The following is a 26,438-nucleotide window of genomic DNA, read 5'->3' as shown; positions in this document are numbered from 1 at the left end:
TGTCATCAGATAATGGGGAAAGAATATTGAAATGGAATCGTGATATATCAAGTTTCCACAGAAACCTAATGTGTCTAGACTCAGAATTCTCATTTTGTCATTTCTCAGAGAGTCCATTGGACACTTCTTCACCTCACCCAGATGCACAAGAGCTAAAAAAGTTTATCCTATCTGTTTTCAGTCAGCCCTATTGGTTCACATTTACTGGAACAAACCAATAATGAAAAAAATTAAACTAATCCTGAAGAGCTTAAAAGGACAAAATACTAAGAGAACACTCAAGAAATTATCAATTTTAAAAATTCTGAAGACCGTTTATTTACTTTTCTGATTGTAAATGATTGCTTTAAGAAAATATGCCCAACATACCAAGAACATTGTCATTTCCACAAGAGCAGAATATTGAACTTCCTTGTTTTGTTTTTATGAGGTGTTCTATGTGATGTTTTCTTCCCTTTGGCAGCTTGTATCTCTAATGCCCCACATGTGACTCGCATGCTTGCTAAAAGCATGAAGGCAAGTTTGATGCACTTGGTTTGCCAAGTGATTCAAAACAATGGTTCTTACCCAATTAGAGGTGGTGGGTGGCGGGGGTTTGTTAGAGGGAGGACAAATTCTCAAATTGCACAGGCATCCAAAGTGTGCTTGTCCAACCTCAGAGTCACACAAATGCTCCTTTTTTTGTCCTGGCAGGGTCTCCAGAAGGAAACATGGGGGTTTTTAGTGTTACAGCCCACAGTGTAAGCACTGAGCAATTTCACAGGAAGGAGAATGGGAAGGTTTAAAATAAATGATATTGATAAGCTTAGTATGCTGATTGTTCAGCTCATCAGCTTTACAGTGTTCCATCAATTTTATTTTCTTAAGCTAAAACATTCTATTTTTAAGCTGGTGGATGGAGAATATTAAAGTAGAATAACATTCATAGGATGAACTCCTTAAAAGATTGTTAAATTACTTTAGAAAAAGTGAATAGAATAAACTTTAAAACTGATAGGAATGATGGCATGAAATTTTGCCAAAAATTAGGTAGCTTGGACTTACGTCTTTATCAGGGTTGAAACTGTACTGATGCTACATCAGACTCAACTCTACCGTGGCACAGGAACTCTGGACACTGGCCCTGCTTTTTAGCTCTACTGAACCCTCAGCTGCATATTTTCCAGGACTGGCTTAAAGACAATGGGACATTGGAAAAAGAGGATTATAATTCCATGCAAATAAAAACCACTCATTCTCCTGTGCCAGTCTTAGAAATTTACTTTTCTCCCACTAGTGATGGAGAAATTCCACCCACCCAATCCTCCAGCGAAAAAACTGCTTGCAGATTCAGTTTCCTTTTCCATTTTTTCCTAACATAGTCCCACCACAAGTTCAGTTCAAGCTTTCTATTTGAAGCTTCCCAAACACTGACATATGGTCATCGTACTTATCACCAATATGTTGGTTCTGCTGTGTCAGATCTCATGATAAGGTGGTGTTTCCTTCCTTCTTAAATTTAGGTGTACCCATATGAATGTGAATAGAAGTGCTGTTAGCCACTTACAGGTAGATTTAAAAAACTGGCACATGTTTCCCTGTGTTTCCTTCTTCATGCCATGACAAAGTTCCAGAGAGGGAGCCTCTGTCAGCATCCCAGAATGCGACAATGTGAGCAAGAGCCCTCTGCCCATGTGTGATGAGCATATCACACAGGCATGGCACATCTGCTGGCCACTTAGGCCACTGAGATGTTGGGTTGTTTATCACAGTACAACTCAGCCCACAAAGACAACACAGTTGACTTAATACCTCACCCCTGTGCACCTCTATGCACCTGTGGCCCCTTGTCTTGCCTGTACCACATTTCCCATTCCTGTCTGTCTTCCTCATAGGCCATACATTCCATGAGAATATGGCTTATATCCATGTATCCTCCATGCCCACCACAATGTTTGGCATATTGTATTATCTCAAGAAAGGCATGTTGAATGAATGAATAACAAGTGCCTTCCCCATGCTGACTACATCATGAAGGTAATCTGGTGTTCCTGGAGTTTTGCCCATTCTATTGTGGAAACCACGAATCTACTCACGGTGATGGCAGGTGGGGCCAACGTAGCCCGTGTCACTGCAGTTACAATAGAAGGTGGTCCAGGACTGGGAACAGCTTCCTCCATGTTCACAGTAGTTTGGCAAACACCTAGTAGGAGATAAAGCAGAGCAACCAAATCAGTAGGAATAAAGAGAAAAATAAATATCTACCTGCATGAATTAAAAGAGTAAATTGGTCAGCTATAATTCTCTACCTAATCAGTCTTCAATCCATTAAAATAAAAACTGTGATTTACCATAAGAAATGGGTGGAATTATTGGGCAATAAAAGCTTTGAGTTGATTTAGGCAATTAAGTTAAGGATTTCAACACTGGGACAAAATCTCATTGATTTGAAGTTACTATAAAGTAGTCAGAATCTGTAAGGCTTTTCATTTTCCACAGAACAAAATGTGCAAAGTTTGTAATTTCACATGTTGGAAAGGTTTTGCATTTTTAAAGAAAAGGGGAGATGTGCAGATAATTGTGGTCACTGACCCCACATTTCTCTTTTGGGGGTTGGTCAGGAATCTATTTTAAACCACTATTTTTAAAAAGCAACATGAAATTTTAAAAGATGTATCTGCTCATTTAACATGAAAAAAAATTATATCATTGTTTAAAGTGCCAATATCACCCTTACAATAAGGCTCTTACTAGGTTATATTGAAAATAGTGTAACTATTCTAAAATTTTTTTTCACCATACATGTTAAAAATTCTCTGAAACATTCACATAAGTTGACCCAGCAATCACACTTAAATAGCTCTATCTTTAGGATATATTTTAAAATATGGAAATTATGCATGCTACTTATCATTATTCACAATGATGTCATGATGAATCAAGTTAAGTGTTCAAGATTAGAAAATTTCTTAGGAAAGTTGTAGCACATAAAATTAATGTGCTATCATAAAGCTGCTACAAATGATGTTAGCAAATGGGATAATAATGGACTGGGACTGGATTAAGTGGAAATTCAAGCTGTAAAGCACGAACACAGCAAAATAAGAAAAACACTTTGTGTTGCAAAAATGATAGGAAAACAAAGGTTAAGTGTCCCTTGGTCTAATGGGAGTGAAGACAATGTTTTATTTTATTTTTTTCTGAACAGTGATCTTGGACTTTAAGGTCACACATTCCTGAGTTTGATCCCAGCTATAGACATTTGCTACACAGTGCATTTGGATAATTCTTTTCGCCTTTTATACACACGAATTAAAATCTTGACATTGCAGGTCCTGTTACTACTAAGAGATAAGTTGGCAAGTGCATCATATTTGTAATGAATCAAATTAAGAGTAAAAGCAATGATAAATACAGAAATCTTGAAAACCATATTTACAGTTAAAAAACATCCCCTGGATTTAAAAGGGAGCGGGTGGGAGCAATGAAGTAACAGAAGTGGTCTAATGCAGTAAAAGCATTTATTGTGTAGCCACTGAGTGTGTGATTACCTTAAATGTCCTGTATAGGTAAGGAACCCTCTAGCAGTGATTGTTTCAAAGCCCAGAAACTAATATTCCTGCATATGTTCTGACGTATTATTAGAAAATTTCTGCTCAGCACAGCAAACACTCAATTGTGCTGACAGGGCTTATGTTTGGGAAGAGCTTATTGGTAACTCCTTTGTATCCAGCTATGGCTTAAAGAACGGGGGAAAAAATAGGGTCCAGTAATTTTGCTATGGAATATGTCCACAAATCCAACCAATAAATGAATAAACAAACAAAAAAGTGATCCCTTTACTGCACCAGATGTTACCCTTCTTCTTGATTTTTACTTCCAGCTCCAGATCTCGGTGGAAAATAAAAGAAACACGCTTGTCACTGAGATAAACCAGAGTCCTTACCTCCCATGAACCTTGTGCTGTGGCAAGTTACATAAGCAAGGAGCTCTGCCTCTGGGTGTGCCGTGATGGAGTGCCTGGCAGCTAGCCTATAGATGCCCACCCGCACCATACCTTTTCTCTTGCACCCTATACTTCCCTGTTCCTAAATATTGCTTCTTTTGCAGTTTATTTTTCTCCATAGTTTCTCCTCTGAAGCTGTCAAATTTGACATGTCCTCTCTGTACCCTGTCTCACCCCATTCCCCCTCACTCCTACACCTCAAACACACACACACACACACACACACACACACACACACACACACACACAGATTTAAAGAAGGGAAGCTAAGCAAAGCCAGGCCAGTAGGTTCTTATCCTACAACTCAAGGCCTGTTACGCAAAATTTGTGCACCAGTAGGGTCCTTAGGCCTGGCCAGCGATCAGGGCAGATCTGTGGGTTCATCAGTGGGGTGTTTGGGAGCCCGCAGCTGGCACCTGCCCTGGCCAGGCCTGGCGCCGCCTGCTCGCCGGCCCCACCCACACTGCTGCCATGGTTGCCTCCCTTAGCTAGGTGGCTAGCGGGAGATTGAGGGGGCCCCTGCTGGTACCTGCCTGGTGGTCAGTGCATGTCACAGCGACCGGTCGTTCTGCAGGTCGTTCCACCATTCGTTCAATTTGCATATTAAACTTTTATTATATAGGATTCTTTTGGTTTTGGCATAAAAAGGTTCAGATCAGACTCTTTTTGGTGGCTGAAACTGTGAAATGGAAAACTCAGAAGTTCTCAGATATGCCTGGTGCATGGATTTGTGCACCGGTGGGAGCCTGGCCTGCACCGTTTTGCAATCCGGGACCCCTCGGGGAATGTCATGCCAAGGGACCCCACCAGGGCATGAATCTGTGCACTGGGCCTCTAATATGCATATAAGTTTTTTGGTTAATCTCTTCCTGCCCTCTCCCCTCACCCCTTCCCTCTGAGATTCATCAGTCTGTTCCATGTTTCCATGCCTATGCATTGAGCATCTGCCCTCTGGTGGTCAGTGTGCATCACAGCTACTGGTCGAACAGTTGAATGGTCCAACAGTCGCTTAGGCTTTTATTTATATAGACTAGTGGGCCGGTGCATGAAATTCGTGCATGGGGGGTGTCCCTCAGCCCAGCCTGCACCCTCTCCAATCTGAGACCCCCTTGGGGGATGTCTGACTGCCAGTTTAGGACTGATCCCACAACCGGCAGTCGGACATCCTTCTCACAATCCGGACTGCTGGCTCCTAACCACTCACCTGCCTGCCTGCCGGATTTCCCCTAACCACTCTGCCTACAGGCCTGCTTGTCCCCAACTTCCATCCTCCGCCAGCCTGCTCGCCCCCAACTGCCCCCCTGCCAGCCTGATCACCCCCAACTGCCTCTCCTGCCAGCCTGCTCTCCCCCACCTGTCCTCCCTGCCATCCCGCTAGTCCCCAAATATCCTCCTGCAGGCCTGTTAACCCCTAACTGCCCCTCCCCAACAGCCTGATTCCCCCCAACTGACTTCCACTGATGGCCTGTTCACCCCCAATGCCCCCCCAGCAGCCTGATCACCCACAACTGCCCTCCCCTCTTGGCCCCTAACCACCTCTACCTCGGCCCTGCCACCATGGCTTTGTCCAGAAGAACATCCGGAAGGTCTTCTGGAAGGTCTCCCAGTCTAATTAGCATATTACCTTTTTATTAGTATAGATAGAGACCTGGTGTATGGGTGGGGGCTGGCTGGTTTTCCTTGAAGGGTGTCCTGGATCAGGTTGGGGGCTCCCTTGGCAGGGGCGGGGTGGCCTGGGCTAGGGGTCTGTGGTGGTTTGCAGGCGAGCCACGCCCCCATGGGGTGAGGGTTCGCACTGGGTGAGGGGCTGAGGGCTGTTTTCAGGCTTGCCACACCCCCTTGAGGATGGGGGTCCCCACTGGGGTGCCTGGCCAGCCTGGGTGAGGGGCTGATGCTGTTTTCAGGCTGGCCATGCCCACAGCAGGGACCCCCACCCGATGGGGGTGTGGCCAGCCTGGGTAAGGGGCTGAGGGCCATTTTCAGACTGGCCATGCCCCCCAGCAGGGACCCTCACCCCAATGGTGGCATGGCCAGCCTGGGTGAGGGGCTGAGGGCCGTTTGCAGGACCCTCCCTTGGGGGCCAGCCTGGGTGACCCAAGCCTCCCACACACTCAGACTGGCACCATGGCCCCCGCCCACAGGCCCCTCCTTCAGTGGCTGGCTTCCTCTGTCGCCCAGGGCCACCTAAGCACGCTTGCTCTGGCCTGCTCTGTGGCCATTGCCCACAGGCCCCACCTTCATCTACCAGCCCAGGCGTGCGGGAAGTTTGGCTTCCTCCGTCACCGGGGCGACCCAAGCCTCCTGCCCACTCCAGCTGGCTCCGTGGCCGCCGCCATCTTTGTCCAGTTAATTTGCACATTCCGTCCTGATTGGCTGTAGGGCATTGCAGAGGTATGGTCAATTTACATATTTGTCTATTATTAGTGTAGATTTTATTGATTTCAGAGAGGAAAGGAGAGGGAGAGATAGAAACACCAATGATGAGAAAGAATCATTGATTGGATGCCTTCTGCACACCCCACACTGGGAATCCAGCCCACAACCTGGGCATGTGCCCTGACCAGGAATTTGACCTTGACATCCTGCTTTATAGGTCGATGCTCAACCACTGAACCACACTGGCCACTGGCCAGACCAGAGTCTTTTTTAAAAAATCCTCACCTGAGGATATTGTAAGGATATTTTTCCATTGATTTTTAGAGAGAGTAGAAGGGAGGGAGGGGAGAGAGAGAGGAACATCAATGTGAGAAGGACACATCAATTGGTTGGCCCTCCTATAGGCCCTAACAGGGGCCAGTGATCAAACCTGCAAGACAGATAAGTGCCTTTCACTGGGGATCGAACTTGAGACCCTTTGGTCTGCAGTCTGACATTCTAACCATTGAGAAACACCAGCCACAGTTCATCCCACAGAGTTTTACTATTTTGTAAATCAGCATTCTATAAACACAAAAAGAAATAAAACCATTTTCAGTATAAACCCATTCTTTAGAGTATTTTAAAACTCATGATTGTCAAATCCAGTTGGGCATGCAAGAGGCGGGATCTTGGGGGAATGTAAGAAATATTTGGGCACTTTGAGCACATCTTTAGTGAGCCTCACACAGGCCTTTGTATTGACATATTAATAAACTCAGTTTAGCCCTGCTGGTGCTGCTCAGTGATTGAGCATCAACCTATGAACCAGGAAGTCATGGCTGATTCTCGGTCAGGGCACATGCCTGGTTTTCAGGCTCGGTCCCCAGTGTGGGCCATGCAGGAGGCAGCCAATCAATGATTCTCTCTCATCGCCGATGTTTCTACCTCTCTCTTCCTTCCTCTCTGAAATCATTACCAATATATTTAAAATATAAATAAACTCAGTTTATCAATGAAAATGTTTGCTAGAAATTCATGTCTTTTATGGTCACTCAAAATAAAAACAAACAAACTTCAAACAAAAAAACCCAACAATGTTGTATTCCAGTAGGGAAAATGAATACTTGTTTATGGGAAAACCTAATATCCCTAAAATGACAAAAAAAACATACTATGGAGCTGCCTCAGAGCTTGACTCACTCTGTTCAAGACACACTGTGGTTGGGAGAACTCATCTGTAAAGTAGTCACTCAAATTAAAGATGCATAACCCCATTTTCCTTCTTTAAAAAGGGCAGTTTCATGAGTATAATTTCCATATTATTTAAACAGTTCATTTTAGCTGGTGTTTTGTGTCTTTTTCTCCTACTTGGTATGAACTGAGCACTAAAGCCATGAACTCAGAAAGAGACTATTGCCGAGCTACCAAAGGGAAAGGCCTGCAGTAGGCGGGGGGCAGTCAGTCTCACACGCAGGGTGCTTAATTCAAACACGCTTGAGATGCTCACGCTGAGCCCTTCTTCTGCAATCCTAAACAGATTGCATACCTGGCTGGGTCTAAGTGGATGTGCCATCTCTTGTGCAATGTTTAACAAAGAAAGTATTCAGCTGAACACACAGCTCCTTTGCACTGCTCAGGAGCACACGCACGCTAGTACAGTATGTGTGCCAGGGAAGCTCAGAGGGCGGGCCCCCTGGAAGCTGTCCACCTGTGTAAATGTACAGTGTACATTCTGAAGGGAGAGGAAAGAAGGTGTTGAAGCAAAGGTTGAAAAGGGTTAGGAATGGAAGGAGAAATAAAAACAAAAATCAATACAACAGGGACAAATGTTATATACACATTTTATGTAAGATTTTATAAATTTCCCCCAAACCAGCATTCTTCCAAAAGAGAAGGACCTTTGGGGACAATGGAGGTAAGAGAAGAAGTGGGAAGCAGAGCGTCCACAGGGGCCCCTGGCCTTCAGCAGTGCTTGCCATCCAGCCCACACAGGTGCGTGGTAGTGGCTTCACTGTTGTGTTGTGATGTGCTGGGTTATACACAAGGAAATGTGAAGAGACAAAAGTTTCTCTTTCAAGGCTGATGCACCGCAGGGGAGACAGCAATGGTGATCTTCAAAGAAGGAAAATGATTTTACAAGCGAGGGGAGAATGAGCTACGCAGAGGCAAACATTTCTAAGAATTTAACCCCAGCCCAGTTTCAAGCATCTTGGCACAATTCTCTCTGTTACCAGCAGGGAGAAAGGTGACTGCAGTGGTGTCCCTTGAAAATGACCAGGGTGGTGACTTCACTCAGTTCCCCTTAACTGAGAAGGAGCAGGAGTTTCCTGCTGGAGTGGGCGGGGCCTGGGAAAGGCATTGGGAAAGGAGGGTGATTCAAGATACTTCCAGAAAATGCAGCCTGTCAGTTTGCTTATAATTTAGAAAGTTTCATAGAATTATGAACAGTTGGCTTTTCTTAAGCAAAAATCAGATACAGCACAACAGTCACAGCCAATCTCATGACTTTATATGCCAAGTTTATATTTTGAGTTCAGTCTTCTCTCCTGAATTCCAGACTCATAAATTCAGCTGTTTGCTTCACAACTCCACGTGAGCGTCTAACAAATATTTCAAAATGTGATTGTCCCAATCTAATTTCTGAGCTCCTACCTCCTCCCCCTGTCCCCACCTTTTTCACCCACATTCTTCCTTCACTATCAGATGACAGCAACGTTATGCTTACACTGTGCTGACCCCATAACTTGAAGGGCCTTCCTTCCCTCACAGCCTGCATCCGAGGCAGGAGACACCCTCTGGCTCTGCCACAGAAGTTCTCCTGCCTTCGACCACTTCTTATCACTGTGCTGCTACCACTTCAGTTTGAGTCACCAGCATTTATTGCCTGAACAACTATAATTATCAGCTACCTTGCTTCCAGCTTTCCAGCTTCATCCCTTCAGTCATTTCCCAATGCAAGAGCAAGAGAGGGCCTTGTAACACTTAAGGCAGGTCACATTAAACCCACCAATGGCTTCTTGTTTTATTCAGGATAAAAGGAACATCTTTCAAATTACATACCAGTTCCTGCCAATCTGTACCCCCTTTAATTCTCTGAACTCGCCCTAGTCTTCTCTCTTCTCTTCATCTGTTCCAACCACACTGCCCTCCTCACTGCCCCTAAAGCACAGACAGGCTCCTTTGTCAGAGTGTTTGCACAGAAGTTCCCTCCGCCCAGAAGCTCGTGCCGGGATGTCCACGTGACCCACTACTCACCTTGTCTAGGCCCAAATGGCACCTTTTCAAAGAGACCTACCACCAGCCTGCTATTTTAGGTGGCAACGCTCCCTCACTCTGTACCTCCAATCCCCTTTCCGAGTCCCCTTTTTTGTCCTGACACTTACTATCTTCTCACACATGTATACTCTGCTTATGCATTCAGTTAATGATTTGTTACCTATCTCTTCACAACAGAATGTGAACTCCATAAAGGCACTGGTTGTTGTCTGCTTTGTTCACGGAATACCAATGCATTACACAGGTAGGCACCCAGGAATCATTGTGAATGCATGAATGAATTAAAATATTTCTGGGGCGCAACAACCACCTGAAGCTGCCTTCTTTCAGCTAAGCCTCTTCAGATAACCACAGTCTATCTGGCCTTCACTTGTTTACAATGACTTGCCTGCCACTGAACAGCTGAGTGGGGTGAGGGGAGACGAAAGCCTCACTTTTTCCATTGGTGAAGGGATAGTGAGGCAGGTAAAAGGAGCCTCTGTGCTGTGCAGGTGAGGGTCAGTTCAGAGAGGGGAGGGGAAACCCGGTGAGGTGGGGCAGATGGACACCACCTGGGCTCTCTTTAGTGGCTGGTAAGGACGGGAGGAAATGACACATGCTTTTGAGACGACCCTGGCTGTCAGGGCTGTGTTACGGGGCACTAATCACACTATCTCCTAAGGTAATTGTCTCCAAAATGGTCAGAAGCAGAACACTTTAGAATGATGCAACTTGAACTCCTTTGAGGAATCATCTAGCATTCCTGATAAGTCTGTGTTTAATTTTGGATAGATTTTAATGAGATAAAAAGTCTGTTTGAGAAATTCAAATTACCTATGTAGGTCACATTGATTCCTGTTACTTTTAACAGATAATCAAATATGTGTTGACCTTTATGATTATACTAATAATATTAACTAAACATTTATTTCCTGGCTAGTCTCTAACAAAATATCACCACCATGAAGCAATCTACATTTGGCTTTCCCATAGCCAAAAGCTTGAAATGAACTTTGGCATGCACTCACAATCCCACCTGGATGTTACTTTAAATATAGTATTTCCTGTATTGTATAGATGAAGAATGTAAGACAAGATGAGGTCACAGAGCCAGATGGGAGCCATGCTACCTGTCACTAAAGCCTGAATTCTCAGCACCGTGCAGTCCTCCCTTTCCACACGCCAGGTGGTCAGTCCATCTCCTTAGAAGTGAACTCTGTGCATCTTAAGGCACCACTTCTTCAAAGGATGCGGGAAAGGGGCTTAACATAGTTGCCCACTGATTACAGAAATTCCTTAGCAAACTTGCAGCTCTCAGTTTAGTTCTTAAAAATAGTTTTTGTGGGAAAGAAGTCAATGACAATGTTCAATCGGTTAATTGGGAGGAAATAAGTAGCATAATAATATATAATTCATTCGATAAATTCTCTACAGTGATGAAGAGTAGGGAAAGCATTTTCAATCCCTCTTCGTTACTAATTTGTGAAAGCCTTAAAATAAGTAGCTAAGAAGATAGTTCCTGTCTCTACTCTGCTTTTATTTTAATTTTACTTTTTCAGATAACAGAGATATTTTCTACATTTCTTAAGCCATAGTTAATGTAATCACGTCTAGACTCTTCCTCCTTTTGGTAGAAGGTCCTTATAAGTTACTAGAAGCCTGATGCATGAAATTCGTGCAAGGGGCTCGGCCCCCACTGCCACGGCTTTGTCTGGAAGGTCCTCTGGTCTGATTAGCATATGATACTTTTATTGTTATAGATCATTGCAGATAAGACAAAGCCATTTTACTGACTCAAAGATTGGTGACATCTTACTTAAAATAAACTTAAGTAATGTGTAATCCTGTAAATATAAAAAATGCAGAAGCCCATCACGGACTGGTAAGCAAAATGGAGAATACATTGCGAGTCTCTCTTTGGTTTTTGATGCAGGGATATTAGGAGCCTTTGATTGAGCACCTATATGTAGGGGCCAAAGTGATCCATGCCTGTACCTTCATCACTTAGCATAGTCAATGTCTTCTTTAAGTGTGACATTTTTAATCCCAGACATTCCTGAATTCAGTATTAAAATTTTTAAATAAATAAAATCTTAGTATTAATATTTTGGGATGAAAAAGGAATATGTACTGAAAGATAAAGATGGCCCCAAAGCTGATCTTAGCCAGAACATCTATATAATGTAACTTGCAACTTTCTGGGAAGAAACTAGCATTCTTGACTTTGAAAAAAAATGCTTACGGGTATTTATAATGGATTTTAATAGACTTAAGATCAATGCCAGTTGATTGTCAGCCTTATCAGGAACCTTATTTAGGATATTAAACAGTCTTGCATCAAGACAAGGAGTCTAATAATTATTAAATGGCTTTTTAATTTATTTATTCTTTATTCTAACAAGAAACTTCTAAGTCTTATTTCTTAAAAATTAACATATTAGTCCTAGCTGGTTTGGCTTCGTGGATAGAGGTAAGGGTCCTAGGTTTGATTCTGGTCAAGGTCATGTACCTCAGTTGCAGGCTCCTCCCTGGCCAGACCCTGGTTGGGGCTTGTGCAGGAGGCAACCAATCAATGTGTTCCTCTCATGTCAGTGTTTCTCTCTGTCCTTCCCTCTCACTTCCACTCTCCATAAAGATCAATGGAAAAATATCCTCAGGTGAGGATTAACCATAAAAATAAAGTTTCTTTAAAAAATGACATATTACTCAGCAATAAAAAATAATGAAATCTTATTATTTGTGCCAGTATGGTTGGACCTAGAGGGTATTATGCTAAATGAAATAAATCAGAGAAAGAAAAATATCATATGATTTCAATTATATGTGGAATCTGGAAAACCCCCAAACAAAACAGAAACAGACTCATAGATACAGAGAACAAACTATGGGTTGCAGAACAGCAGAGGGTCTGGAGCTGCTGAAAACAGTGAAGGGGAAGAAGAGGTACAGACTCTCATGTATAAAATAAATAAGTTATAGGGATACAATCTACAGCACAGGGAATATATAGTCAATAATGTCGTAATAACTTTATATAGTGACAGGTGGTTACTAGACTTATGGAGGTGACCATATCGTTAGGTATATGAATGTTGCATCATTATGTTGTACATCTGAAACTAACATGACATTGTCTATCAATTATATTTTTTAAAAGACACCTGACCAGAATGGATCTTTGAATTGGCCTGAGATAGGTCTTTTACCTTGTAGGAAGACTGTAATCAAACTTTGAAAAAAAAAATCAATAGTTGTTTGGTATTTGTGATTTTTAAGGGGATTTGACCTATTTGAGTAAATTCCAATTAAAAAAAAAAAAACCTCCATAGTAGAATGTCTCATGTAAATTAAGTTCACCAATGTTAAATGTTCATCTTCTGAATATTTAAGTTTTATAAATATTTTTGGCATTCTGTTTTTTTAATGCAGTGAATTGAACTACCTCAAAAGTAAATAAACATGTAAACACAGCTTCTTACCTGAATGCAAGTCATCTTTGTGAGCATAGATGTCCTTCAGTACCTGTGTATCTCCTGATTCAGATCTGAAGCCGCCCTCCCCAGCCCACTCTGAGGGAGCACTGTGCTTGCCCACAGGCCTGAGCTTCACCCTGGGAGTGCCTTCCAGCTACTGAGCCTAAAGCACTGAATGTTGCCACCACTTCCCTTGTTTCTCTGGGTCTCTTTGTCAACTTTAGTGAGTACTTTTGGGTGAAAATAACAGAATTTTAGGTTTAATCTGTTAGCCAAATCCTCCTCCCAAATTCCCTAAACTTCCCTAAACAGTATTTCGGTGACTCTTATTCAAATCTAGACAACCTTGACTTTTATTTTATTCTTCTTAATTTGCAAGCATTAAGAAAAATGCATCACCTCCTTCATATGCATTATTTTTAAAATATTGGATTTTTAAATTTTTCCAAGGATTTCCTCTTGTTTTACACATTGTCCCAGTGGCCTTTTCCTTTGTTTCCCTGTTATGCTTTTTTCTTCTCATGCTACATGTGAGGGCCATTGTCATTGACATAGGAGGTGACATTTCCAAAACTTAAAATTATGTATCTTCTTTGACCTAGAAATTCTATTTCTTACCATAATGCCCCAGAAATACCTTTTTACATACAAATATAAATATAAAATTATTACCATTATTAACTGATTTTAAAAAGGAAATAGTCTATCATTTTGGAAATGGTTAATAAATGATGGTCCATTCATACTATAGTGTGCTATGAAGCAATTACAATGAATATGCACATCACTGTGGGAAACTTTGCCATGGGTAATAGACTATTAAGGCCAAACGCACATTGAGAGTAACATGGGTAGTTTCTGCTGTTAGTGTTTTTGTCATCGTCACATAGAGAGAATAAGGTTTGTGAGTATATAGAGCACGTCAATAATCTGTTAATAGAAGTTAACTGGAAATCATTGCAGTCTCTATGTATTCTGGGTCAGTCATGGTTTTGACAATGAAACTTGAATATGTACATGGGTTTAAGTTAATATTTTATTTTGCTATTAAACAACAAAGAGGACCTCTGCCCACTTAGGAAATGGTCTCTCAGAAGAGACATTCGTGCTGCCCCAAACTTTCCCAGCGCAGGGCCTGGACCAGCGGGCAGGAGAAGAGGTCCCAGAGCATGAGCCTCCTTTGATGCATAAAGCGATTGAGGCTCAGTCAGTTCCCTGGTCACCAGCTAGAGCAGAGCGGACATTCAACCCAGGTCTAGCCAACCACGGTCCACCTCCCTGATTAAACTCTGGAAATAAAACTCAGTGCGTGGCACCTTCCTCTTTGGAACTAAGCCCATTGGTAATACAGGCCTAATGATCACCATTTATTAGGGCTCTCTATCAAGCCATGAAAATTTTAAAAGTCACTTGTAAAAATTAAAAGTATCTTCTGTCTAAGAAAAGAGCACAATGGTTAACTGTGTGTCTGAGTGTCTGATGCTCTAATGACTATGTAAACATATGCATAGTTTAGACACATGTTTACTCCAAATCCCCACCTTGAACTCATCTGGAGGAAGTCATCTATTAAAATATAAATCAGCCTCAAAGATACTCAATGTATTTATATGAACATATATTGTGGGAAACCGTTTATTGTCTTCACTAGCTGATAAGCTTAGACAGAGGAAACCCCCCCCTACCCCCCAAGGCTGGGTGCCTTTGAAGCCCTAGCAAAGGTCGGAGCTAGGCGCCACCTCTGTTTGTCCAGACAGTGGTAGCTGAAGCAACTTCCCCATCTATTATTATGTAAATCCTTGCTGATGGGCTAGTCTGCCTGTTGCCAGGGGCCACCTGCCTAAGGGCTATGCTATGGGTGTATCCGGAATCAATAAAAGCTTGGTGAGGCCTGAGCACCAAGGGAAGTCCTTCCTCCTGAGTTGGACTTACTCGCCTGGTCCCCCAATATTTCCAAATTATCTCGTGTATTTTCTCTTTCATTTGTGTGCAGCTCCGCTTCCAGGCCCTGAACCCTGATCCACGCGGGACGTGGGAAGGAAACACTCAACAATCTATGAAAATATTTCCCTCAATATTAAATTTCCCTCTTCTCTAGTTCCTATAACAGGTTACAATAAATAGGATAACTATTGATAAGCCTTTGAAATTCCCAAATGTACAGATAAATGGTTATCTATAAGTGAGTCTGAATGTATTTATGTTCCAAATTTCAATGATACCTGTTCTATAAATGTTACTTCCATTTTGAAAAATCCGCATTCCTTTTTTATACAGTTGAAAGTCAATTTCAATTTCTATATTCTTTCCTTAGAGACAAATGAACAAAACATTTCAAAAGTCCAATATGAGCATTTTAATGAAGCTCCTACATTAAAAATCAGCTAGGTTGCCTTCCTTTGTCTGTTTGCTTTAATTAGCAGCTGACAGCATTGATCTTGTTTTGGTCAGATAGCTTTTCTGAAAGCTTTTGAAACTTATTTCATTGTCTCTCCATTCCAACAATTACCATAATCCCATTTTACCCCACAGTTGGACTTTCATTATAATTGAAATTTGTTGTAATTACAGCAGATGCAGACACTAAGGAATTAAGTGAATACAAGAAAATTGTAAGAAGTCAGTTCCTAAACCTTTCAGGGTCTAGTTCACAACAGGGAGTCAATCGGCAATTGTTGCTGAGAAGATTCCCAGATATGGACAAAGCATTGATGGTCAAATGAGCTTGCAGGCACATCAGTGATCCCAGTAGACCTGCTGGGCTTCAAGACAGACCTGGGCACCCACAGTGTGCTATCCTGCTGCCACTAGCTTTGGTGGCCAATGAACAGGAAAATAGAAAGTCCTCTCTCTACTCTTCTGAAAACCTAAAGTTTATGACCAACAGATGCCCAATGCTCTTCAAAGGCTTTCTCTTCAAAGCAGAGAATGTTTTTAATCAACTTCCCAGTGTTATCCACTCCAATACTGTAAATATGAGAAGCAACCCAAGGTCATGAATCCAATAGCAAATCATTGCTACCTGGTTACTTAAGAAGCAAAAATACATACTGTCTTTTTCCAAATAATAAAATACTATGTTGTGTTTTTATCACAGGGGAAGAGAACTCTCTGTCATTTTGACTCAATAAGATATAATCAAATTTCTCTAATTGATCAATTTGTCTCAGTGGCTAGAAGTGCTTCATAGGAATGAAAACGCACAACACCATGTACGGATGGGCTCTGGCTTTTATGAGAGGAAAGCCAGGTCTGGTGTTTCTACTTAATATCAGTGAGGGGAGCCCTAGCCGGTTTGGCTCAGTTGATAGAGCGTTGGCCTGCAGACCAAAGGGTCCCGGGATTCCTGTCAAGGGCATGTACCTCGGTTGCAGGCTCCTCCTCAGCCCAGTGCTCTGCTTGGGGCTTGTGCAGGAGGCAACCAACCGATGTGTTTCTCTCACATTGATGTTTCTCTCTGTCTTTCCCTCTTTCTTCTATTCTCCCTAAAAGTCAATGGAAAAATATCCTCAGACTAGGAAATATATATATATATATATAAAATCAGCAGTGAGGGGAAAACTTTTTTTTTCTTGTGAATTTTCTTTTATTGGGACATAGGGGGTAGGTAACTTGGTGGTTATACCCCACCAGGGTACTGTCCATTCTAATCTTCCTGGGCTAGCTTTTGGAGCTTTTTCTTTTTCTTGGAGCTCTTGTTGCTAACAGCCTCTGCAGGTCCACTGCTGAAAAGGGGAAAACTTTTAAGTGCCTGGAAATGCAATGGCTTGGTTTCGCATTATATAGATGTCTTAATGGCTATGTTGAGGAAAGCAGACAGCCGAGCTCTCCAGGTTATCAGAGTGGCCTTCTTAAGTTGAGGACATCTCTCCTATCCCACTATAAATAAGTGCAATCTGATTGTCGAATTCAGAACTCCTCAAATGTTGGCCAAAAGGTGGACTCTGCTACAATGGGTCTCGGTGGAGCCTGAGGCTCTGGATTGATTGTGGCTCCCGGAGAAGCCAGGCTGCTGGTCCTCACACTGCAGTGAGCACCCTGCAGAGAGGGGTCAGGGGCTTGCAAACCTTGGAGCTGTTTTTTTAGTCTCTTTTTGCAAATATTTCCATTTTTTAAATTAAAATGTTATAGCTTTCTGGTATCAGATTTTAAAACAGTGTATTAGGGGTATGCTAGCTTTGTAATCCAGGTTAACCCCGGAAATGTTGATGAGAATCTCCTCATGCCTTCCCTGTGTATTCATGGACACACGACTATCCTAATGCTACCAGTGGGTGCGGAGGCGGAGGCCTGGCTGCAGTCTGTGAGCCTTTCGTTATTTTCACAGACCAAGTGTAGAAGTACTTAATTTGATTTTCCAATGCTGCTTTTGTCTGTTATAGATGGTCCTATGATTTTATTTCATAGAATAAATATATTTTCCTGCAACAAGAAACCAACTCACATGACACAAGCCACAGACCCATGTTAGAATCGGGTTTATCAATCTTCCTCCAGGTTTTACTCTCCAGGCTCCTTCCAAGGTTTCATTGTCCAGTGAGACTAGTCTGGGTCCCGCAGAAGTGTGAACAGACATGATCCCGGCAGGGTCTGGATTCCCCAGGGTGCTGGTCCATTCGGACATGTTTGTAAGGTTCTTTGGTTTTTCACTTTAAAGGTCATGCATTAAATTAAACCTCATGGTGGCAGAGTGAGGGCTGGGCTGGCACTGTTCCCTGTGTCCCAATTGAGGTGCAATGTATCACTTCGCAGAGGCTACAGGTGCAGTGAGAAACCCATACGTCAGCCTAGGGAGGCTTCAAACGCCAGGGTTGTCACTTTCTAGCTTGCATGACATCTGGAATGAATATGCCTTTCCGACTTCACTTTTCTTCCTAGTGATATCAAGACAATCTGTGAATTATTTCAGGAATTAAATAAAGCCTTGTTGAATAAGCGTAAATGTTTATTATTATTTTCATCTGTCTTGCAGGTGGTTTGTGACAGGGACACGGACTGTGGGTTTTTCTCCTCTTTCATAATGGATATGTTTTTCCCGCTTTGGGGAGAGAGGTTCCTTCTGCAAGTGCTAAGGTCAGTCTGTGATTTAGCCACGTATGCAGATCTGGCATTTCCTCCCTCAGTTGCTAACTTCGGGGGCTGCCACGAAAGGCCACTTCATTTTCCCTCATTTACGTTCCATCAGTGTCCAGTCCAGCTGCGCAGCGCCCGGCTTAGGAAACGCTGCCGCTACTGCTCTGTTTCAATTGGGGCGGGACCTGGGGCGGGACCTGGGGCCCGAGTGGGGTGGCAGCAGCGACGGGAACCAAACTCAGTGGCCACGCGTGGCCTCTGCCCAGAGCCGCTGGTGGCCACGCGTGTTGCTAGTAACACCGACACCAGCCGACCAGCACTTCCCCTGGCCCCTGACTTTGCATCTGCTCTGGGCTGGCTCTGAATCTGACTCGTCCTATGTGCTAGCGCCCTCGCACACGGGCTCTGTGGGGAACACACACACAAGGAGAAAAACGCCACGCTCTGCCTCACACAATCATATTTCTTCCTTTCTACTTACTTCAGTTTTTCATTATTAAACTTAAAATTATGTAAAATGAGGTCTAAAAAGTGTTATATTAATGAAAACCTTGACATGTTCAAAATGTTAGTCACCTTGGGTCAAGGAGGAGACATGGAAATAAGAGTGCAAATAAGAGCTGAGGACCAACCCCAGGGAGAGCAGGGGCCATAGGAAAAGCCACACGGGGCCCTGGCATACGACTGGCGTTTGCTCCTCCCAGGCCAGGCTTTGCTTTCTCTGTGGACCGACTTCACTCACTCAGCCTGTGCCCACACTTCCTCCCTGCTGCAAGGAATTTGCTGTCACTTTCTAAAACATCTATTTTTTATTGATTTCCAGAGAGGAAAGGAAAGGGAGAGAGAGAAAGAAGCATCAATGATGAGAGGGAATCATTGATTGGCTGCCTCCTGACACCCCCTTCTGGGGATCAAGCCTACAACCCGGGTATGTTTCCTTGACTGAAATCGAATCCAGGACCCTTCAGTCTGCAGGCTGATGCTCTATCCACTGAGCAAACCAGGTAGGGCATGGCTGTCACTTTCTAAGTTCCACTACTTAAGGCTTCTTCTATTAGAAAATAAGCTTCCTCTCTAATCTCAGTGCTGGACCCCCTGGAAGAGGCTTGGCCCATCCTGATGGATCAGTCCTCCTGGCCGCAGGCAGGAGTCATATAATAATGAAAGATTTTTGCCCTTGCCTGTGGCTCAGTTGGTTGGGGCATCGGCGCATACACCAAAAAGGTATGGATTCCATCCCAGGTTGGGGCACATACAGGTGGCAACCAATCTCTCTCTCTCTCTCTCTCTCTCTCTCTCTCTCTCTCTCTCTCTTTCTCTCTCTCTCCCTGCCTATATCTAAGGTGAGGATAAAAATAATTTTTTTAAAAAAGAGTGCAGAAGTTTCACAGAACCAAGAGGAGGAATGGAGAGAGAAAGAGCAAGCCCAGATGATGATAGCAGGTGGGATCTTAGACAAAACAATGGGTGGCTTCTAAAGGGCTGCCTGTGGTCCCATTCTCACATGCAAACCTGCACATCTGCACTCAGCGTCGCTCACCTCCGAATGAAAACCTCCCTGGCATTCAGGTCAGCTTAAGTTATAGCCCAGAAATGAATGTTTGGTCCAAGCCCACACTAGCCTGTTTCTTCTCACAATTAATCCACAAAGTTCAGTCCTTAACAATTCATCACTGCATTGTTATTCCGCTGGACTGGAATAGCATGCTGATGGTCAGGCTTAGGGGACTGAGGGCACCTCTAGTTTGTTTACTTTCATTTTCCCCTGCATGACTAAGAAAGAAGTTCCACTCATCTTACTTGTTCTCCCTCCTACGTCTGTGGCAGACACCAGTCTTTCTCCTAGAAGCCTGAGTTTCCGTCATCCCTTGGAATACTGTCTGAGGGCAGCATCACAGTGAGTAGCCCAAAATGTTTACATACATGGAATAATGTTAACCTCTCTACCATTTATTAAATGCTACAGCTACATTTAATGTGCTAGACTTAATGCTGGGCCATGGCAACAATTATTTCAGCTAATCACTAAAACGACCCTTTAAGAAAGCAATCACTATCTCTAGGAAAGTGAGGATCACAAATTAAGCAGCTCATTTAAGATCACAGAACTTTAAAAGGCAGCTGTAAATCTTGGTATACACATTCAAAACCAGGTGCCCTGGGCATTAGAATTAATATGGGAAAAAGACGCAAGAATGACTGTGCTGGGTAAATGTTTGCTTTGTTGAGAAAAGAGGAAAGGGAAGGCTAGTGCTGACTTACGCTCTCTGGTTCTCTTCATGCTGGCTTCTGAAGCCACTTTGTCTACCCCACTGACCACCTCCTGGCGATCGCTCTGATTTCCTACACTCCAGGGCAGCATTTCTAAAAGTATGTTATATGGGTGAGTAGTTTGTGGAAAGAAAGGATTCGTGATTAAATAAATTTGTGAAATTGTGACCTTCTAATTAATTCCCTCTTGCCCAGGCCATCAGGTCATGGATACACCTGCACACATACACACACACACACTCACACACACACACACACACACACACACACATACTCTCTCTCTCTCTCTCTCTCTCTCTCTCACACTCACACACATACTCACACACACACTCTCGCACACACACGCTCTCACACACACTCTCACATACACACACACACTCTCACATGCACACGCTCTCACACACACAATCACACACACACATACACACACTCAGATACTCATAATCACAAACTCACACACTGACTGTCACACACTGACACACATACTCTCACACATACAATCACAAACTCTCTCTCTCACACACACACACACACTCACACTCACACGAGTAATCCCATTTAACACTAATTTATCCAGCGATTTTTCAAACTTATATGAACAAGGAATCATTTCACACAAAATGCCACTAACGTCAGGCAGCACCAGGAGTCTAGTCCCCCACTGTGTAGAGAAATTTGTATCAGGCAATATTAGGATAAGCTCAATTGCAAAGCTCTTTGTTTAAATCTGCTGACACAATATTTATGAAAGACCGATCCACAGATTTGCTGGTGTTTGATAAAATGCAGATTCTAAATCTCAGACCCACTTAATCAGACTCCAGGGTCCAGAAATGTGCATTCCGAAAGACCTTTCCAAGTCATTTTCCTGCCTTCTAAAATCAGAAACTACTATCTAATAAGGTTGGGGTCAAAACTCTTTTTTAAAAAATTGATTTTAGAAAGAGGAAGAGACAGAGGGGGAAACATCAATCTGTTGCCTGCCACTCGTGCCCGAAATGGGGATCAAGCTGGTTACCCGGGTATGTGTTTTACGTGGGAATCAAACCCTCCACCTTTCACCTTTTGGTGTATGGGACAACCTACAACCAACTGAGCCACCCAGCCAGGGCCGGGGTCAAATCTTAAGATTACTTGTAACCCAATGGTTTCACTGAAATTGTTTCAGGTTAATGTCTGCAGTCCGGCAAGTGTCTTTATCTGAAGCCATTCGTGCCTCTACAAGAATTTTGGTGAAGTCAACTGGCTGTTACAGAGACCCCTTAGGTGGCCTTTACCTTGAAAAGCATCGCATCCAAAGGTCAGGCTCTCAACATAGAGAGCACTGAAATCCTATCCAGACAAATTCCCAGGAACACCGGTTACCAGGACTGTGACTCACAAGTGACTGGTGTGTACTAGAATTCCAATTCATACATTGACATTGAAAGCTATGATTCACAAAGGGCCCAATATTTCCACCTGATTGACACACATCTTCTTTCTTTAGGTTAACTTCATGGGGTTGCAAAATGTTAGAAGTTTGCCAATTAAACTTGCAACCAGACAGGATGGTCCAAGAGTTCTAGATTTAATGCCACTGCTTCCTGGCAGACTGACTGATGCAAACTTACCCCCGTGACCGAACTCACACAGATTTTATTGGCCCAACAGTGTACCCCTTGCTCCAAGTGCCTTGGATTGGCCAGGCAGTTATTTAGAAATCTGTCAATAAATCTAGCATTCACTATGATATTTGGAATTTTAAAAAAGATTATTTTCTTAAGAAATTTAGAAGCCAAAGCCTAATAGATGGTCTATAATTAAATTATAAATTATAAATACATATTTACTCAAAATATGTTTGTATCTAGAAGGTCATTTTCAAATAGTTAGAAGATATAGCAAAATAATACTTTGAAATAATAAAGTTATCTTTTTAAGTAATAATAAGTTTCTAGCATTTTGAACTAATAACAGTTAAAGCACTTGTCTTCCAGGATCTTGGGAGAAATTAAGACAAAGAAAATGATAAGCCTTTCTCTTCTGGGGAAGAAGTACTGGCTGCTGGTGGTGGCACCATATGCACCCACCAGGCCACCATTCTGAGACCCAAACCTCAAAACCTGATCATCAGAATCACCCCAACTGCAGCATGTGGGGCTCGGGGGGCAGGGGAGCTGGGGGACTGTCAGCTCTAGGATTCCCGTTCTGAGGGTGTCCAGTCCTGGATTAACTAGCTAGGTAGTCACCAGCCACACATGGCTATCTAAATCTAAATGTATTAAAATCAAATTTAAATTTCACTTCTTAGTCATAATATTCACATTTCAACTTCTCCATAGCTGCTTTTGATTGGTGTTGGACATCATAAGAGGGGTCATTTCCATGATCTACTGGACATGCTGGCCTCGTCCAATTAGTGTTTGATTCACTGAAGCAAACTTATTACAGTGCCATAGTCTTCATCCACTTCTAGAGAGAATTATGGGGGCCCACAGTGGCCCTCCCCTCTTACTCGGGAGCAAGAAAAGCAGGGTGTGCATCCAATGCCATTTCCATCTCTTCCCACGTGATGTTGTGCTGCAGAAACGAACTTCTTTTTAAGTGTCTGAGGTTAAAGAGGTCTTAATTAAGTTCTTAAGCTACAATTACCTTTAACTATTTGATTTCATTATTTATGATATTTTTACCGACCTACATTTTTTTGTTTTGGACATTCCTTTCTTCAGAAAGCCTATCTTGGGTCCTGGCACAGTCCTGCCTGGCCTGGGCACCATGTGTGTCTTCAAGATAATCCATTAAGGCTTTTTGATGTTGAGTTTAACTTTCAAAGAGCAACATTATTTCTTTTACTTCTATGTCATTGGGGGCCCCATTAACTTCTCTGAAAAATACTTGTTAACTATGCAATATTGGAAAACTCATTTAACACCCACACACCTCAGTTCCTGGTTTGTTAAATAGAAACAGGTCACTTTAACATTTGAATATTGCTCTCCTTAGATCTGAATTAGTAGAGGGAAAGCCCAGCATGGCCCCTGGCTCCTGGCTGAATTCTACTAAATGTAGTTGGCTCTGGTTAGAGTGCAGTGTAGAAACAATAATAGGACAAAATTCACAGAAAAAAAATCATCTTCTGTATCCTTTTTTGTTGTTGTTGTTAATCCTCACCAGAGAATATTTTTCGGTTGAGTTTTGGAGGGAAGGGAGGGGGAGAGACAGAGAGAGAAACATGGTTTTGAGAGAGACACATGGGTTGGTTGCCTCCTGCACATGCCCTGACCAGGGCCGAGGATGGAGCTAGCAACCAAGGTACTTGCCCTTGACCGGAATCCAACTTGGGACTCTTCAGTCCTTGGGCTTATGCTCTATTCACTGAGCCAAACGGTAAGGTTTGCTTTTTTTTTTTTTTTTTTTTTTTTTTACAAAGGGGCTTTAGATGGTGTTTGGAAAACATTGAAGGTAACTTCTATGGTAAAAGACTGGCGAATGTCACAATTTCACAAGTTTCCCAACTTAGTCTCCAGGAGCTGCTGGGAGCTCACTGAATCCAGAGGGGGCACACCCAGCTCTGACACCAGGAGGCTGTGCCATCCTCTGTCAGTCACCAAGGAGATGCTGTATGCTCTCTAGAGTTGCCTCCTCCGACTCGAGTTCTCTTGCAGAGCTACCCCGTTTCTTTCTTAAAGCACGTGATTATAATAAGACTAATGTGTTGGCATGCTTCCTTCCACTGCAATATTTATAGATTGCATTGCTCAAATACATTGCTGTGGTTTGCTTGTCTAAGTTTGTGATGGCCTTGCTAAATGAAAATACTCTCGCTCGCTAGCTCTTGCAGAAGGAGCACTTAGCACCTTGTGAGCGATGACAGCTGGCGCCAGCTGTTTGTCCTGGGCACCACTGCCATTCAAATGAAGAGCTATACGGTGTGAACCACACTGGGAAGTTTTCAAGATGAGAAAGAGATGAAGGGCTTTAATTCCAAAGTCTTGGACAGCAGTCAACAGAGTTTGGGATGTGTAAAACTGTTAAAGACTATCAAGTTTATTCCATATCTCGAGGCAATACTGTATCCAACTCCAAGAAGTGTGTTGGTTTTCATAAGCTTCATGTTTGGCTCACCCCCAGCTACTAAGAGCAAATGCTGTGAAGGGTCAAATTATTCAACAAATAATAGCAAAACACCTGCTCTCAAATGAATGCATCAAGGACTTTCTCTGGGAATGCAAAACACAGACATAAAGCAGGTAACAGTCCTGATTGGGAGCAAAATGAACTAGAGAAGGAAAGTGCCAGACGCTTAGGAGAGGAAGATAATCCTGAACATCAGACTTCGCAGAGTAGGCACAATTTGAACCAGCCTTTGAAAGATGGGCAGAATTTAAACAAAAAAGAACTGAGAAGGGAACGCAGTGAAGTAGCAGCAGGTGCCTGAAGGCTGCAATGAGATGGGTGCTATGAGGCCAGCGTGGTCCATTTGGGAAGTGCCCAGGTGTAGCCTGTCAGTCAGTGCCATGAGCTTCTTTGTGCGCAATCTCTGGCTGCCATGAGCTTCTTTGTGCGCAATCTCTGGCTTCAGAACTGGCTCACCTGCTCTTGAGCTTCTTGAAGACAGAAGATATATATCTATATCTATATCTATATCTATATCTATATCTATATCTATATACATACACTAGTGACCTGGTGCATGAAATTTGTGCACATTAAAAGGGAATTAATAGAGGAAATATTTTAATATTGTTATTTGCCCTTTCTCTATAATAGAAGTGTCAGAGATGAAAGAAAATTAGTAAAATGTATATGAAAATCTTCCACCTGTCAGAATCTGGGGCTAGCCACGGGAACCAGAGTCAAGTTCCCACCCACCCACCCACGTGTGCCTTGAAATCGCACAAGACCCAGACCCGGCTGGCCCCACCCCCGTCAAGCCCTGCCAGGCAGGGGGCACAGCCTAAAGTCCCCCAGCCTGGTGCTGGGGTGAGGGGTGCAGCCTGAGGTCCCCTGTCAAGCCCTGCTGGGCGGGGGATGCAGCCTGAGGTCCTCCAGCCTGACGCTGGGGCGGGGGGCATGGCCTGAGGTCCCCTGTCAAGCCTCCCCAGGTGGAGGGTGCAGCCTCAGGTCCCTGCTGATTGCTCATTAAGACTCCTTATGGGAACTTGGCCTCCACTGGGGGTGCAGCCATCTTGACCATTATGACTTGAGGGTCAATTTGCACATTCCCTCTTTATTAGATCATATATATCTATATATCTATATCTATATATCTATATATCTATATTTATCTATATGTATATGTATATGTATATGTATATCTATATCTATATATCTATATATATCTATCTATCTATATATCTATATATCTATATATCTATATATATCTATATCTATATATATATATATATATATATATATATATATATATATATATGTATACTAGAGGTCCGGTGCACAAGAATTTGTGCACTCGGGGAGGGGGGGGTTCCCCAGCCCGGCCTGTGCCCTTTCGAAGTCTGGGACCCCTCGGGAGATAAGGACCTGCTGGCTTAGGCCTGCTCCCGGGTGGCAGAGGGCAGGCCCAATCCCTAGGTGCAGCCCCAGGTCAGGCTCAGAGCAGGGCCGATGGGGGAGTTGGGGCACCGCCCCCTGTCATGCACAGAGCAGGGCGGATCAGGAGGTTGCAATGCCACCCTCAGTCACGCTCAGGGTAGGGCTGATTGGGGGGTTGGGGCACCGCCCCTTGTCACACTCAAGGCAGGATCGATGGGGAGGTTGCGGCGCCACCCCCTGTCACGCACAGAGCAGGGCCAATCAGGGGGTTGGGTCACTGCCCCCTGTCACTCACAGAGCAGGGCCAATGAGGGGGTTGGGGAGCTCCCTGCTGTCACACACAGAGCAGGGTCGATCAGGGGGTTGGGGAGCTCCCCCCTGTCATGCAAAGAGCAGGGCCCATCAGGGGGTTGAGGAGCTCCTCCCTGTCACTCACAGAGTAGGGCCGATAGGGGAGTTGGGGCACCGCCCCCTGTCACACACAGAGC

At 43.5% G+C, this 26,438-nt stretch overlaps 1 protein-coding gene across 1 annotated transcript in view; it reads right to left on the bottom strand.

Moving 5' to 3' along the window:
- Window positions 1-26,438, bottom strand: part of CNTNAP5 (contactin associated protein like 5) — a 661,914-nt gene that overhangs the window by 335,027 nt on the left and 300,449 nt on the right. Inside the window, exon 11 of the mRNA XM_023744097.1 lies at window positions 2,076-2,182. Coding sequence (XP_023599865.1) covers window positions 2,076-2,182 — 107 coding nt within the window. The remainder of the gene's footprint in view (window positions 1-2,075; window positions 2,183-26,438) is intronic.

Source organism: Myotis lucifugus, unplaced genomic scaffold, assembly GCF_000147115.1.
Source record: "Myotis lucifugus unplaced genomic scaffold, Myoluc2.0 scaffold_427, whole genome shotgun sequence".
In the NCBI taxonomy this organism is placed as follows: Eukaryota; Metazoa; Chordata; class Mammalia; order Chiroptera; family Vespertilionidae; genus Myotis; species Myotis lucifugus.
The sequence above is the reverse complement of the archived record's forward strand: the minus strand, read 5'-3'. Positions and strand labels throughout refer to the sequence as shown.